Source organism: Symphalangus syndactylus, chromosome 14, assembly GCF_028878055.3.
Source record: "Symphalangus syndactylus isolate Jambi chromosome 14, NHGRI_mSymSyn1-v2.1_pri, whole genome shotgun sequence".
NCBI classification, from domain to species: Eukaryota; Metazoa; Chordata; class Mammalia; order Primates; family Hylobatidae; genus Symphalangus; species Symphalangus syndactylus.
This window is the reverse complement of record NC_072436.2, coordinates 63,759,924-63,776,197: the sequence shown is the minus strand read 5'-3', so window position 1 is coordinate 63,776,197 and position 16,274 is coordinate 63,759,924. Positions and strand designations below refer to the sequence as shown.

The 16,274-nt window shown below is 41.6% G+C and overlaps 1 protein-coding gene and 1 pseudogene across 15 annotated transcripts in view; both read left to right on the top strand.

The window, feature by feature from the left end:
• Positions 1 to 16,274, top strand: part of SPECC1 (sperm antigen with calponin homology and coiled-coil domains 1) — a 304,891-nt gene that overhangs the window by 12,135 nt on the left and 276,482 nt on the right. For 2 of the 15 annotated variants that reach the window (XM_063617719.1, XM_063617731.1), the window contains exon 4: positions 15,138 to 15,278. The exons of the other annotated variants lie outside the window; for them this stretch is intronic. In XM_063617719.1, coding sequence (XP_063473789.1) covers positions 15,276 to 15,278 — 3 coding nt within the window. In that variant the 5' untranslated portion in view covers positions 15,138 to 15,275. The remainder of the gene's footprint in view (positions 1 to 15,137; positions 15,279 to 16,274) is intronic. 15 annotated transcript variants of the gene reach the window in all.
• On the top strand, positions 13,642 to 14,647 carry LOC129462838 (small ribosomal subunit protein mS37-like; annotated as a pseudogene).

The window sequence follows — 16,274 nt, the reverse complement described above, 5'->3', positions numbered from 1 at the left end:
AGTCTAGGCTCCCTGCTCAAGTTATTGCTGGTAAATGGGCAGTTACTGTCTAAATGTGTTCCATCTCATTAGACTGTCTCCTTCCTGGTCCTTTGGCTAGAGAGGGCAGGCTTTTCTTGGGGCTTTTCAGTCTGTGCCCCTTGGTGTTTTGAAGTTGCCTGCTTCTTCAGCTCCAAGTCTGAGATAATGAAGCAAAAAGAAGACCCAGTGAACCCATCACTGGGTTGTTCTGTGGGCCTCAAGGCACCTGGATAGTCTGCCTCCTCTTCCCCTTCCAAAACCTTCTTATATTTGTTTTATATCTAGTGTTGAGGGTTTTTATTACCACTTAGTGGGAAGAACAGGGAAAAGTATGTCTGCTCTGTCCCTGGAGCTCAGGTCCACATCTTGCTTTTCGTTTGTTGTTTTTAAATAATTAGTTTTGTTTTTAAATGAAACTGAGTTTTCTTTGGAGAGGCCAAGCAAGTTGTCTGGTGGAGCGTCTCATGGTCAGAAGCTGTCCAGTTCTTCCCTTGTGATTAGCATCAAACAGTTTTGGCGAGAAGCTGTGTGGGTGATGCTGTGTAGCTCCCACATCACAAGGAGGCACATAGTGTCGGGGGGCCCAGCTGGGGGTCACAGGAAGCGTGATCACATCTTCCTTCCTATATCTAATAAATTATCTGTGGTGTGAAACTCTGAGATCATGTGAGCATGCTCTTCCCAAGCAGCCTTTTACTCAGTGGTTTTAGCATGTCTAGTTGAACATACTAAGGTTTACAAAATAATTTTTCTAATTCTGTCATTTCCTTTACATTTATTAGCTGGTATTCTTCCATGAAGAAGAGCTTTATTCAAAGCCACATCCTTTTATTCTCTTTTTAGTACCAATATGTATTTTAATTCATGTTTTATAATAATTACTGTCATATTTTTCTTGAAATTGTTCCACACAGGGCAAAGTGAGCTCCTTCTGGTTCACTCTTAGGTCCATTTAACATTGACTCTTAATATTTGGGCAGTTCCTTGATTTCTGGTCAACATGAGATGTCCTAGACTCACCATGTTCATTTCATAGTCCACACCTAGAATCAGCTATTTCCCCAAGGAGCCCTGCTTCCTTTTAGTAAGGGATGGTATTTAGAAATGTAGATAAATTTCCAAGGGAGAAGAGTTTTCTAAGGGAAGATAAAGTATTGAATTATAGTAGTTATTCATAGTCACAACTGCTACGGTATTCTTGGTGACTTAGGCCCTCGTTTGAAGTTAGGGAGGTAGAGCTTCATGTGACAGTGATTTTTGTGCCTGTGTCTCTTCTACCTGGCTGACTTTCTTGGGAGCCAGGAGAGTATCTTTTCCATTTTTATATTCGCAGTATTTAACACTGTTTCTGAAACAGAGGAGGATTTAGTAACTATTTGGACTTAAATTGTGCTAAACAGACTCCTAAGCTGTGCATCATAGAATCCAAGAATTTTTCTAGTGTTCTGCCTGTGTGGAGAAGAGTAAGGATCTGGAAAGAAGTCACAGTGGAAATGTTTGTTCATAGGCCACGGGCAAATTATTCAGTGTTTCAGAACTTGTTTCTCTTGCTGAATGGGAAGCATTTTACTGGCTTCAGCATGCTAAAAAAAAAAAAAGGCTATAACAAGATCTGAGGCTGTTCTTATGAGGTAGTGGTAAAGTATAGGTACGGGATTCAGTTTGAACATTTAGGAAAGGTGACTTTCTAAGCTGTATATAGCTCACCCTAGAGGTGAATGGTACTGGATTTCAGCCTTTACTTGGGAGGCGTGTGTTTCTTCTTTTGCTGACTCTGCTACTATATAGTTTTATGACCTTTAAGTCAGTCAGTTGCTCAATTTCTTTTCCTTATTTTCATCTAGAAAAGAGTGTGATGATGTTTTGAATTAAGACATAATAAGAAAAACATATAAAACCCTTTGATATGTAGCAATAAAATGAAAGAAGATGTATTATAAGCACAGAACTTGGCCATTATAAGTAGCAACAAAGGAAGCCTGGCGTCAGGTCCTAGGGTTTGTTTTTATTTGAAGGAGCTGTATGTCACATTTTAATAAGTGTTCCAAATGAAAGGGTAGTTGCAGGCTGAGTCTAGCTTTGAGACTATAATGATAATGGGACTGTAAAGTTATGTTAAAATGGGTTTAGGCAGAAGGCACATGAAAAGTACATTTATTTATAACCGCATTTTGAGTGAAGGGATAGAACCTAAAAGGAAAGACTAAAATATTCAACATGGTATTTATCAAGTAAAGGGTGTGCTCACGCACGTGTGTGCATGTGTGCTGTGTGTGTTTATGATGAATAAGAACTCTTTTATTTCATCACCATTTGTTTAAACATGAAGTTTAAAGAAATGCTTTATTTCCTGAATTTTCTTTTTTCAAAAAGTAATTCTTGCTTGGGGTAAAAATTGCAAATAATATAGATACACAACTTAGTAAAACGTCTCAATATTCTGCTGACAGTTTTGTTTCTGTTCTTTCAGATGTTTTCTGTGCATACACTAGGTTTTTTTTTTTTTCTGAGACGGAGTCTCGCTCTGTCACCCAGGCACCCAGGCTGGAGTGCAGTAGCGCCATCTCGGCTCACTGCAAGCTCTGCCTCCCGGGGTCACGCCATTCTCCTGCCTCAGCCTCTCCAAGTAGCTGGGACTACAGGTGCCCGCCACCATGCCCGGCTAATTTTTTGTATTTTTAGTAGAGACAGGGTTTCACCGTGGTCTCGATCTCCTGACCTCGTGATCCACCCGCCTCGGCCTCCCAAAGTGCTGGGATTACAAGCGTGAGCCACCGCGCCCGGCCTTAGATTTTTTTTTCCAGAAATTAGCTCATACTAACTATCATAAGCCCACCCTGCTGCTGCTTGAGTTTGTTTTCATGTAACACACAGCTTTTTATGTCCATCTGTGGACATCTGTATCACTCTTTTTGATGGTTGAATTCCTTGTATGTACCCTCATGTACCCAGTATCCTATTGAGAGGCATATGGATTATTTCTTGTTTTTTGCTATTATAAACAGTGCTGCAGTAAATATCATTTTGTGTGTATATCTGCTGTCTAATGTACTTTGGATTGATATCTAGGAGTGGAATTACTGAGACAAAAGTTGTGGATATTTATGTTTTGCCAGTTGTTCTAAAGAGTTGGTTAATTTGTAGGGCTGAGGATTCCTCATCTCAGATGACATAAGGTCCTTGTTACATTCTCTAAGTGCCCTGAGTTTCTCTCTCACATATGGTGGCTGTAATCAGTGGGCATTACAGGTGCATTTGAGATGGTGTGACCCTTCCAGGGACATCTGTATCTTGTAGAATGTCTAAGTTGGTACATCCTAGCTCTCAGCACGTTCCTCCGACTGAGTCCAGACTTGGCAGGGTTGGCCAGGTGTGTGCTCATAGTTTGTGGTTTGAGACTGTGGCAGTTTTTCCTACTTTATCTGAGATGATGCTTTTATACCATGTTTATCAGTAATGTTTTTTGGGCTGGGGGTCACAGGTGAGGTGATGCAAAATAACTCCTACTCTCTTATTTTCAACTGGAAACTAATTTATATCTTATTTTGTTTTGTCTGGCTTTTCCTCCCCTCCCTTAATTGGAAGATATGCTTATCTTTCTCAATTTATTGACTTGAGAAAGAAATCTTTTGGTTATACCTTTCTAAAAAAAAAAAAAAACCATTAGCATAGTAATATTAATATCTTCACACTTCCTGTACCTTAATCTCCAGTTTTTGTGATGCTTTGAGAATTCTTTTTTAAAAATTTAAGTTTTAATTTTTTTATAGGGACAGTTTCTTGCCGTGTTGCCTAGGCTGGGTCTTGAACTCTGGTCTCCAGTGATCCTTCCACCTCAGCCTCCTGAGTAGCTAGGATTGCAGATTCGAGCCTCAGTGCCTGGCAGAATTTTTGTTATTATTATGAATTAATATTATTTTTACATTGTTAATTTTTTCTTTCTAGGCTTCTTAAAATTATATCTAATTTTCTATCCATAGTTAACCCAGGCCATGAGATTTAATTCTATTTAGATTTAATTCTATGCCTAACTGGAACTGGTACTACTGTTAGTTCATTCATTGATAACATTGAATACCCTGAACTATGCACTGTTCTATGTGCTTGGGATAAAGAAATGAATAAATAGACAGAAATCCCTGCCCCTCTAGAGTTTATGTACTAGAGGGGGTGGCAAACAATGAATGTAATGAATGAGTAAGTCTTACAATACGTTATAAGAGAACAAGTGCTAAATTGTAAGCATAAAAGTGGAATAGGGTGAGTGAGGTCCATGGGGTCAAGGGGAGTATGTAGAATTTAAATAGGGTGGTCAGGGAGGGGCCCATTGAGATGCTGACATTTGAGCAGTGACCTAGAGTAGGTAAGGGAGTTAACTCACTGCAGGTGGAGGAGGCAGCCAGAGCCAAGACTCAAGGAGTTGCCTTCCTGATGTGTAGGAGGGGCAGTGAGGAGGCCAGGACTGGTAGGGTATGCAGGAGACACGTCACAAGGACCCGGAGGGCACGTGGGGTGGGGGTTGGGAAGGGCTTTGTAGACCAGTGTGCACTGGAGGGCTCTGACTTGGGTGTTGATGTGGTCACTCTGCCATGCTGAGAGCAGACTCCAGGGGACAAGACTGGGAGGAGGAAAAGGAGCTGACTATTGCAGGAAAGCCAGGCAAGAGATGTTGGTAGATGGGACCAGGCTGATTTGAAGTTGTGAAGTTCCCATTGATGAGCACATTAAGTACATTTAACTTTCGGTCGGCTGGATTAGGACTACATTTTTCTCAAGGATTCTTGAGTGTGAGAATGCTTGCGTTCTTTCATGTCATAAATGCTTGTGTTCTTTCATGTCTTTCATGGCTTTTGCTGCCTTTAAATAATGCATGACATTCTAACTTGGTAAAGATGTGTTGGGTCACTTCTCTCCCTTCTGGCTCAGTAGGCAGAAGTCTTTTGTCTTCAGACTCCAGTGTTCTGGAGAAGACTACAGATGGTCTGCCTTTTTCCGCGTTATGGGCCACCCACTTCTTTCTCTGTGTTGGTAGAATCTCCAGCCTTGCTAGATGTGTCTTGCCGTGGTTGGACTCTACTGATTTTTCTTGGCATATGCTGAACCCTTTCAAGCTATAGATTCAGTTACTCAATTTCAGGAAAGTTTTCTTGTATTATATCTTAAATTTTCTTTTCCTGTCCCATTTGTTTTGTTCTCTTTGGAATTAGCAGTTTTGTGTCTGTTGGATCTTTATCTCTTGTATCTAACATTTTTCTTTTTTTGAGATAGAGTCTCACTCTGTTGCCCAGGCTGGAGTGCGTGGCGTGATCTTGGCTCACTGCAAGCTCTGTCTCCCGGGTTCACGTCATTCTCCTGCCTAATCTCCCGAGTAGCTGGGACTACAGGTACCTGCCACCATGCCCATCTAATTTTTTGTATTTTTAGTAGAGATGGGGTTTCACCATGTTAGCCAGGATGGTCTCGATCTCCTGACCCTGTGGTCCCCCCGCCTCAACCTCTAACATCTTTTTAATCACTTTCATGGATTTCCTATATTCCATTTCCCCAAATGAATCTCCGCTTTCTCTGACTTCTTCAGCAATTCCACTTCACTTCTTACCCTTCTTCATGTAATGTTCTTCAGATAATGGTGTTAGTGCTTTTCTCCATTGGTGTCCTTGACTCATCCCTTATTTTCCTTCAGTAAGGAGCAGGGCCCACAGGGCAGGATATTCCTTGCTTTAACCTCTCACTAAGCTGAGATAAATTTGAAAACGGCTCAAGATCTAGAGAAGTGAGTCTTGATTCTTGTAGTCTTCTCTCAATTTTGTTCAGCAAATTCCTGTCTCAGAAATAGCCTTTGTGTCTGTTGCTCAGGGTTGAGGCCATTCTCTACTTTCATTATAGGTTGAATTTCCTTCTCTGTTTTGACTTTAACAGAAGGGGAGAGTAGATATTTTTTCTTTTGTAAGAATTCCCAGGGCCGGGCGTGGTGGCTCATGCCTGTAATCCCAGCACTTTGGAGCCTGAGGTTTGTGGATTGCTTGAGCCTGGAGTTTGAGATTAGCCTAGGCAACATAGTGAGACCCTGTATATACAGAAATACAAAAATTAGCATGATGGCATGTGCCTGTAGTCCCAGCTACTCAGGAGGCTGAGGTGGGAGGATTGCTTGAACCCAGGAGGTCGAGGCTGCAGTGAGCTGAGATCATACCATGGCATTCCAGCCTGGATGACAGAGTGAGACCCTGTCTCAGAAAAGAAAAAAAAAAAAAAAGAATTCCCAGACACATCGCTTAAAAACTATCTTTTGTGAAAAATAATATATTACAGTATTTAAAATTCAACATGTTTAACAGGAGGAAGGAGGGAAAAGAAGATTTTCTTCTGCCCCTGTCCCTTGGCTCCCAGTTCCCAGCCCTGGGAAGCACAACCATATAGAACACATTCCTAGAGTGGAATTGCTTTGTCAAAGGATATATGCGTTTGTACATTTGATAGACACTGCCAAATTGCTGTCCATAGAAGCCATCAGTATATATATGCTATCAGCAAAAAATGAGAGTGCCAATTTCCTCACATTCTCACCAACATGATAACATTCGAAGCTTTTCAGATTTTTGCCATTCTAATAGGTAAAATAGATTTGGAAGTTTTATTTTGCATTTCCTGTTAATGCAGGTGGTTGAGGAGCCAGGCGCGGTGGAGCACACCTGTAGTCCTGGTACTATCATTTGAGCCCAGGAGTTTGAGCCCAACCTGGGCAACATAGTGAGACCCCATCTCTCAAAAAATAAATAAGTAAAAGTCAGTCTGAGCATCTTATGTGCTGAAGAGCCATTTATATTCTCTGTGAACTACCTGTTCATTACCTATCACATGTTTATTTTCGGTTAGTGGTGGTTTTTTCTTTGGGTTTATATAGGTACTCTTTATGTGTAGGAAAATTTGTCTGGATATGAGTCAAATTTTGTTTTCCCAGTTCATTCAGCTATGATTATTTAGCTGTGTTTGTGCTATGTTTTAGGCATGTAGAAAGATTTGGTTTGTATGTAGGTGATTTTCTCTTTTATAACTTCGGGGTTTTTATATTATAGGCATCCTAAGAGTCTGAGGATTCTATGGTGTTTTCTTCTGCTAATTGTACTATTTTCATTTTTTTTCTTTTCTTTCTGTATTTTTATTTATTTATTTGTTTTGAGTTGGAGTTTTGCTCTTGTTGCCCAGGTTGGAGTGCAGTATCTCAGCTCACCGCAACCTGTGCCTCCCTGATTCAAGCTATTCTCCTGCCTCAGCCTCCCGAGTAGCTGGCATTACAGGCATGTGCCACCATGCCTGGCTAATTTTGTATTTTTAGTAGAGATAGGGTTTCTCCATGTTGGTCAGGCTGGTCTCGAACTCCTGACCTCAGGTGATCTGCCCACCTTGGCCTCCCAAAGTGCTGGAATTACAGGTGTGAGCCACCGCGCCCAGCCAGTTTTTTTCTTTTAAATGTTTGGTGCTCCTCACCAACATGGCACATGTATACATATGTAATAAACCTGCACATTGTGCACACGCACCCTAGAACTTAAAGTATAACTTTAAATAAATATTTGGTGCTCCTTCAGTTACTCCTGGTGTTAGGAGTAAAGTAGGGTGCCCGACTGTGTTTTTCCAGATGCCTATCCTGCTGTCTGAACACCATTTGTTGGTTCCTTTGGAACACCAGCTTTATCATATATTAAATTCCTGTATATGTTTGAACCTAATTCTTGGTCTAGTGCATGTCTGTCTACTCATGTACCAATATCAAACCTTCACTTACCTACTTTGAATTGATTTTGCTGAAAGAAGTAAGGATTCTTGGGTGGTCCTTCTATATTCTCCTACCCTGGCTCCTTGGTAATGTGGAAAATGAATTTTCAGGTAAAATTGGCAGAGGACAGTAGGATGGTTTTTGTTCTGGAGTATATTAACATGAACTGGCCCAACTTAGGCTCTCATTTGATAGCTTCATCTTAGTAAGCATCCTCTTTTGGTTATATAAACTGGCTGTGGATATTCTCCAGGGAAAAAGTTACTACTAATTCTTAGAAAAGTAATGTATACATGAGCTGGTAAAGAGGAACTTCTTTAAGCACAGTTTTAGAGTTATAGAAGCATATATTTGTAGTTATAATCTTGCAAGTTTGCTAACTGCTTTACTGAAAATAGCGTGCATGGAAAAACATAGCACATTATGTCCCAAATAAGCATTTGGTTTTTTCTTTCTTTTTTTTTTTTTTCTTCAGACAGAGTCTTGCTTTGTTACTCAGGCTGGAGTGCAGTGGTGCAATCTTGGCCCACCGCAACCTCTGCCTCCTGGGTTCAAGCAGTTCTCCTGCCTCAGCTTCCTGAGTAGCTGGGGTTACAGGGACCTGCCACCATGCCTGGATAATTTCTGTGTTTTCAGTAAAGACAGGTTTCACCATGTTGGCCAGGCTGGTCTTGAACCCATGACCTCAAGTGATCTGCCCGCCTCGGCCTCCCAAAGTGCTAGGATTACAGGTGTGAGCCACTGTGCCCAGCTAGCACTTGGTTATTTCTTTAAAAAATGTATTTAAATTCTGTCCTGAATTTGTTATATGCTTTCTTTTAAAATATACGTTTAGGTAAACATCTGTTTTAGTGCTTTTTCTTCCTTTGAATTTTTTTCATTTATTTGTTCATTCAACAAATATTTATTAATTACTTGCTCTGTGCTAGACAGCATTTTAGGTACTGATATTCAGCAGACAAGGATCTTGCTTTTATTGAGTTTATAATCTAGTGGGGGAGATCAGCAATAAATAAGTTGTCAGGATGTGATTAGTTTTATGGAGAAAATCAAGTAGGGTGGGGTGAAAGTGACTCACTTTGGGGGCAGCATCCAGTAGGAGGTCAATATAGTTATACTTAGCATTAGTTACCTTTTATTAGAAAGGCAGCATGGGAAAATAGGCGAATCATGGACTTCAGAGTTTGATATGCTCTTGGACAAATCTCAGATTTTCTACATGCAGGTTGTGTGGCCCTGAGGAAATTACCTAACCTCTCTGACCCCCATTTCCCCAACTGTCCAAAGGCAAAAAAAGAATACCTGACTTATAGTGGGTTATTAAGGATTAAATGTGACAACTTCAACAAAAAACCCTAGAAGAATGTTTGACCCGTAATAGTCACTTTATAAATAGCAGCTAAAATATTATCACTTCATCACTTTATTCATTAAAAGTTTTTAAAAAGTTTCCCCATTATTTCATTAGTTTTAATATCATGTGCCTAATAAGATGGTAGGTTTTAACAAAAGCACCCTTAAATAGCCATTTGTGCCAAATGTTACCATGGTAACTGCTAAAATGGGGGAACTGCTGGTATTAGTGTATTCATTTCCATGAATTGTCATAGTTTAATGTTCATCTACAGTTGGTCATGTTTTGTTGAGGTCATAACAGAAAAGGAACTACATTTGTATTGAACATTGTATTAGAACAAATTTTAGTACCTCTGAAAAGTCATACATCAAAGAATCTAGACAAAAAACCAGAGTTCTAGCTCAGAAACACCAGCACTACCACTGTTTCATCTGTCCCACGTTGAGGAATATGACAGACTCTGGTTCAAAGATACTTTAACGCCTTATCCATACTACTAGAGGCCCAGGCTGAGATTCTACTAGACCACAGGCTGGGAGCAGTGACATCTCCAAGATACCAAGTCTGTCAGAGTCACTGATAGAGATTTCCATAGAGGAGGTTCTCAGGCCTAACTGAAGGCATCACTTCTTAGATAGGTGGCCCAATCAAACACTACCCAAGGAAGGAGCATGGGCTCTAGAGAGGTTTGGGAACAGGGTAGCAGATATGCCAGAATGCTGAAACCTGGAACAGGCCAGGAAGACAAAACAGCAGTCTGCACGTAGCAAAAAAAGAAGGTAGGAAGGTACAGGTAACAACGAAATGGATTTGAGATGAGAATCTCAATGTGAGGTCACATCTGTATTCTTGACACACACAGTTTGTTACCTGTCCGTTTGCCGTAGAGACAGGGCCATACTAAATAGCACCCATTCTTTCTTATTTTCCTTATCCCTCTAACAAAGAAGTGTCCCTCCCTTGGCCCCAAGTCCATGGGTAAGGGATTCTGCCAAGACCTTTGTCAACTATCCCCTATCATTTATGTTTTTTACTTCTCCCCATTTACTGATTTATTCTCCCTCTACCTCAAAACATGCTCATATGCTTCCTTTCTTTAAAAAAGAATTCCACCGAAATCTCCTACTCTGACCTCTAACTCAATAGTTAAAGTTCCTTTCATGGCTCACTTTTCAGGGGGAATCTGACTCCACTTCTTTTACCTTTCAATTCCTCCTTAATTCTGTGATCTCCTTAATTCCGTGATCTTCCTCTAGTCTTGCTAAAGTCATGACCATCTACGGGTATGTTCCTTGCCTGTTGGACATTTGAATGTCTCAGGCATTTCAAGTTCAGCATTAATTGAACCCACTATCCACTTCCATAGTGTGATGATTTTTAAATATATCCACAAATTCTTTGACACTTCTTATTTCAAGAGGTGGAGCTTAGTTCCCTTTCTAATTAATAGAATAAGGCAGAAGTGAGAGTGTTAGGAATAGGTCCATAGTGTTAGGAGTAGGAGTAGGAAGAACACTGTGGCTTCCTCCTTGCTGTCTCTCAGATCACTTGTGCTGAGAGAAGCCAGCTACCAGATGGGGAGGATGTTCCAGCAATGCTATAGAGAGGCTCACTTGGCAATGAATTGAGATCTCTTGCCAACAACCAGCACTGCCTTGTCAGGCAGGTGAGTGAACTCCTTGGAAGTAGACCCCCCAGCCCCAGTTGAGCCTTCAGATGATGCACCCCCAGCTGACATCTTGATTGCAACCTCGTGAGAAACTCTGAGCCAGAACCAGCCAGCTAAACCTATCTTAGATTCCTGACCCACAGAAACTGGGAGATAAGCCTTTGTGTTTTAAGCTGCTAAATGGTTGTCAGTGATTTGCTACACACCACTATATAACCAATACACATGGCAAACCTTCCATATTCCCAGTCCTAGGGAAAACAAGGAAACAACTCCTTCCTCTCCAAGATATAACTGGTGATCAAGTTCTGTTATTTTCATCTAGGTATCTGTTGATTCAGCCTGTTCTGATTTTCCTGGTCACTTTCTCAGTTCATTATTTATCATCTAGACTGTTTCAGTTGCCTCTTAACAAGTTTCTTGCCTCCGGCTTCACTCCCTTTTAATCTATTCCCCATACTGCCATAAAAAATCATTCTAAAATGTGAATTTGAGCATCTTTCTTCTTTGATCGAATTGTCCCCATTGACTAGAGTTAATCAAGCCCAGTCATCTTAAGCAATGCAGGCAAAGCTGTTTGAGGTTTGATCCCACCGTGCTTTCCAGCTCCTGTCTCTCCTGCAGCAGGGAGTTCAGCCATCAGAAATGGCCGGTGGGTCCCAGAATCTCCCAAGGCTTTTCTTCTTTCTGTGATTTGGCGTGTGCAGTTCTCTCTAGTTTTGGAAGGCTTTCACCGACTCTTTGATGCTTTCTCTATTTTCTGAAAGTTAGGCATTCCTCCTTTCTTCTGCAGTCCCCAGTGGATACCTGTGTAATTGCTGTGATCACATCACTGTCATTGTTTGTCTCCCGATGTCTGTTTTTCAGTTAGACCAAGAATCCCACTAGATGAGGGTTGATGCTCTGTTCATCTCTTTTTTGTTGGTGTTCTTGCATATCTGATCTTTTAAAATGTTTTATATTCTTTTCTTTGTCTTTTTTTTTGGGGGGGGGTGGTGGTGTCTTACTCTGTCATCTGGGCTGGAGTACAGTGGCGTAATCATGGCTCACTGCAGCCTTGACCTCCTGGGCTCAAGCAATCCTCCCACCTCAGCCTCCCTAGGAGCACACCTCCACAGCTGGCTAATTTTTGTATTTTCTGTAGAGACACGGTTTCACCATGTTACTCAGGCTAGTCTTGAACTCCTGGGCTTGATATTCTTTTTTTATTTTACAGTGGTAAGAACACTTAACTACATTTGTGGATCTACTACATTTGTTGATCTACTCTCAATAAATTTTTAAGCGTACAATACATTATTGTTGACTCCAGGTACAGTGTTGTACAGCTGATCTTGAGAGCTTATTCATCTTGCTTAACTGCAACGTTATGTTCGTTGATTAGTAACTCCGCGTTTCCCTCCCTGCAACTCCAGGTAACCTCCATTGTACTCTTTGATTCTATGAATTTGTCTATTCTTGGTATCTCATATAAGTGGAATCGTGCAGTGTTTGTCTTTCTATGACTGCCTTATTTCATTAGCAAAATGTCCTCAAGATTCATCCATGCTGTTGCATGTTATAGAATTTCCTTTTTTTTTTAGAGGCTGAATAGTACTCCATGGTATGTATATACCACCTATTGTCTACCCCTTCATCCACTGATGGGCATTTAGTTGTTTCCACATCTTAGTTTTACTTTTTTAAGGAACCTGCATACTCTTTTCCACAGCAGCTGCTCCATTTTACATTCTCATAAACACTGCACAAAAGTTCCAGTTTCTCTACATCCTCACCAATACTTGTTGTCTTTTGATTTTTTGGTAATAGTCATCCTGGCAATGTGTGTTCTGTTCATTTTAAGTCTCTAGCAACTAATGGGATATTTGAACAGGGTGTCTGAAACTTTTAGTCTAGCAGATAGGGAATTTCACATTAGCAGAGTCAGAATATAAGAATGTAACTTTACCTCTCTGTACATGATCATTACTTCACTCTCTAGCCATTGTTTTTCACTAAAGGCAGTGAAGAGTCTTTGGGGATGAGGGTTCTGGCCCCGTCACTGATGCTTTCATTGGCCATGAAGGCTTTGCTGGTTTTTGGTGCCATCCATTCCTCTGTGTTCCCTTTTCTCTTTATGTTAATCCCACTGGGCCCCCTTCCTTTCTGACTGTGAGAGTTCTCCAGGCTTGCAGGCTTGTGCTCAGCTGTTTCAGTGCCTCTCTGGGGCATGCACCCTGGGAAGTGCTGTGTGGGTCTCAGACCCACCCTCCTGGTGCGTGGGCCTGCTTAGGGCTGAGCCTCTTTAGGAGGACTGCACTCTGGGAGGTACCAATGATGTGTCTGGGATTTCTGTTAGCTAGATCTCTCATAAATTGCAAGTCTTAGTTTGGGATGGAAAGAGGTAGAGGATCTGGACTTTTCAGAGACTTAGCAGCATCTTTAAAAGAAAAATACTTAGTTCTTCCAGTGGAAAGCTGTGGGTTCCAAGAGCTATCTGCTGTGCATTTATGGGCCTATTTTAGAGCAGAATACCAAAATATTCACCATAATTTTAAAAATAAATATTCACCATAATTTTATTTTATTTTATTTTATTTTTTTTTTTTTTTTTTTTTTTTTTTTTGAGACAGAGTCTCGCTCTGTCGCCCGGGCTGGAGTGCAGTGGCGCAATCTCGGCTCACTGCAAGCTCCGCCTCCCGGGTTCACGCCATTCTCCTGCCTCAGCCTCCGAGTAGCTGGGACTACAGGCGCCCGCCACCGCGCCCGGCTAATTTTTTGTATTTTTAGTAGAGACGGGGTTTCACCGTGGTCTCGATCTCCTGACCTCGTGATCCGCCCGCCTCGGCCTCCCAAAGTGCTGGGATTACAAGCGTGAGCCACCGCGCCCGGCCTGATAATTTTAAAAATAAATATTAAATAAGTACAAAATTGGTACAGCCTGCCAGGAGCTCAGTGTGCAATGGTGACATCCAGCCTGTGAGGCCACCTGGTGCGGCTTGGGAACCCGCAGAAGCCTGCACTGAAGCCCAGCAAATCCCGCGTTCTAGCTAACTGCAGCAAGGACTGGCGTCCGGAGAAGGGCGAGGCCGCTTGTATCACGGAGTGTCAGCTTGCTGGAAGCCGAATGAATTCCGCGATGATATGTGCGGAAAAGAGATCCAGGACTTTTTCGACGGTGCTTCAAGGACTTAGAAGCCCAAAAACTGAGATCAATACAGGAGACCCTGGGAGAGTCTGGGAGTTTACCTCCCAATAAATTGAATAAGTTGTCACAGAGGTTTCCTAACAGACCTCACCTAAGCTTAAAATGGAGAAGCATTTTCGATGGTTTCTGGACCATAGCTTCTGACAATTATGCAGAGGCATTTTACAGACATTTGCATTGCTATGACCTCTTTGAAGGATAAGATGAGGAAAAAAACTTTTTCTAACCTTTGGAATCATAGTATGGGTAGAAGTTATGTTTTATCTTGAAATAAAATCCTCTGAAGAGAAAAAAATAATTAAAAAATTAATTATACTTGTTTTATATTTATAGGAGAGATCACATTGTTTGTGATCTTTGATAGTATCTGTAGCCCAGGACAAATTTCCAAAGCCCTTCCATTTCTTTTCTTACTCTGTTTGCATTGAAATAGAAAGCCAAAACCAGAATTAGAGGTCATCAGGAATGATGGATGAGTGTTTTGGCTCTAACTGATCAATCTGGATATGCGTTCAGATTACATATGGATGTAGAGATTATAGTGAAATTTTTTTTACTGAAGGCCACGTTCAGCATTCTTTCAGCTGCTGAGTTAACAAGCATGTCAAACTTAAAAACAGGAAGGTTGGTCGGGTGCGGTGGCTCATGCCTGTAATCCCAGCACCTTGGGAGGCTGAGGCAGGTGGATCACGAGGTCAGGAGATCGAGACCATCCTGGCTAACACGGTGAAACCCCATCTCTACTAAATTAGTTGGGCGTGGTGGCGGGCGCCTGTAGTACCAGCTACGCAGGAGGCTGAGGCAGGAGAATGGCGTGAACCCGGGAGGCAGAGCTTGCAGTGAGCCGAGATCGTGCCACTGCACTCCAGCCTGGGCGAAAGTGTGAGACTCCATCTCAAAGCAAACAACAACAACGAAAAAAGGTTAAGTGTTTTTTGTTTGTTTTTGTTTTTGAGACAGGGTCTCTCTGTGTCACTCAGGCTGTAGTGCAGCATGACCACGGCTCACTGCAGCCTTGATCTCCTGGGCTCAAGCAATCCTTCTACTTCAGCTTCCAGAGTAGCTGGGATTACAAGCAACTGCCACCATGCCTGGTTAATTAAAATTTTTTTTTTTTTTTTGGTAGAGACAGGGTCTTGCAGTGTTATTCAGGCTGGTCTCGCGCTCCTGGCCTCAACCGATCCACCTGCCTTGGCCTCGCAAAGTGCTGAGATTACAGATGTGAGCCACCACACCCAATCCAAGTGTTTCTATTTAGTTGATAATGGTGAGTAGATTCCTAATCTACTCTTTGATTGCATTTGATTCTGGAAAATGTTTCTTTATATCATTTTGCAGCATTTCAGTGTAGTTTTTAAATATGCCAATCATGTATCAAAAAATGTATTTCTTTAATTTGTGAAGAAAACTGTCAACTCTCGGGGAAGTCACACTCGTGGAGATTAGCTGCCTACATTGCAGTTTGGTCATATCATCAAGATATCATAACAGCATTAAAAAATCATGGTGTTTTGGCTAAGTTTCAGGCTGTTCCAGATAATGATTACTGAAATATACTACTTGAGTGAATCACCTGAGATCACAGAAATGGTCTTTATCAGCCTTATCAAAGTCATGAAGAAATAGTTTTTTCCTCATTTTAAATATTCCTCATTTTAAATATCCTTGCGAGCACCTTTCTCCTTAGCATCCCATGTATTTCAGTATGGAAAAGCAGACCCTGGGACTCACCGTCCATACTGCGTGTTGAAAAGGCTGATTGTCCGTGACTGTAGTGCGACTTAAAATGTTTATCCAGCTGGGTACAGTGGCTCATGCTTGTAATCCCAGCACTTTGGGAGGCCAAGGAGGGAGGATCACTTGATTCCAGGAGTTTGAGGGAGGATCACTTGAGACCAGGGTTCAAGATCAGTCTGGGCAACATGGTGAGACCCCCATCTCTATAAAAAATTTAAAAATTAGCTGGGCATGGTGGTGTGTACCTGTAGTCCCAGCTACTCAGGAAGTTTAGGTGGGAGGATCGCTGGGGCCTGGGTGATTGAGGCTACAGTGAGCTGTGATCATGCCACTGTACTCCAGCCTGGGCAACAAAGTGAGACTGTGTATTTAAAAAAAAGTTTATTCATTTTTTAGCATTGAATGAAGATTAGATTATTTAGATTAGTGGTCCCCAACCTTTTTGGCACCAGGGACTGGTTTTGTGGGATAATTTTTCCATGGACTGGGGTAGGGGGATGGTTTTGGGGTGATTCAGCCACATTAC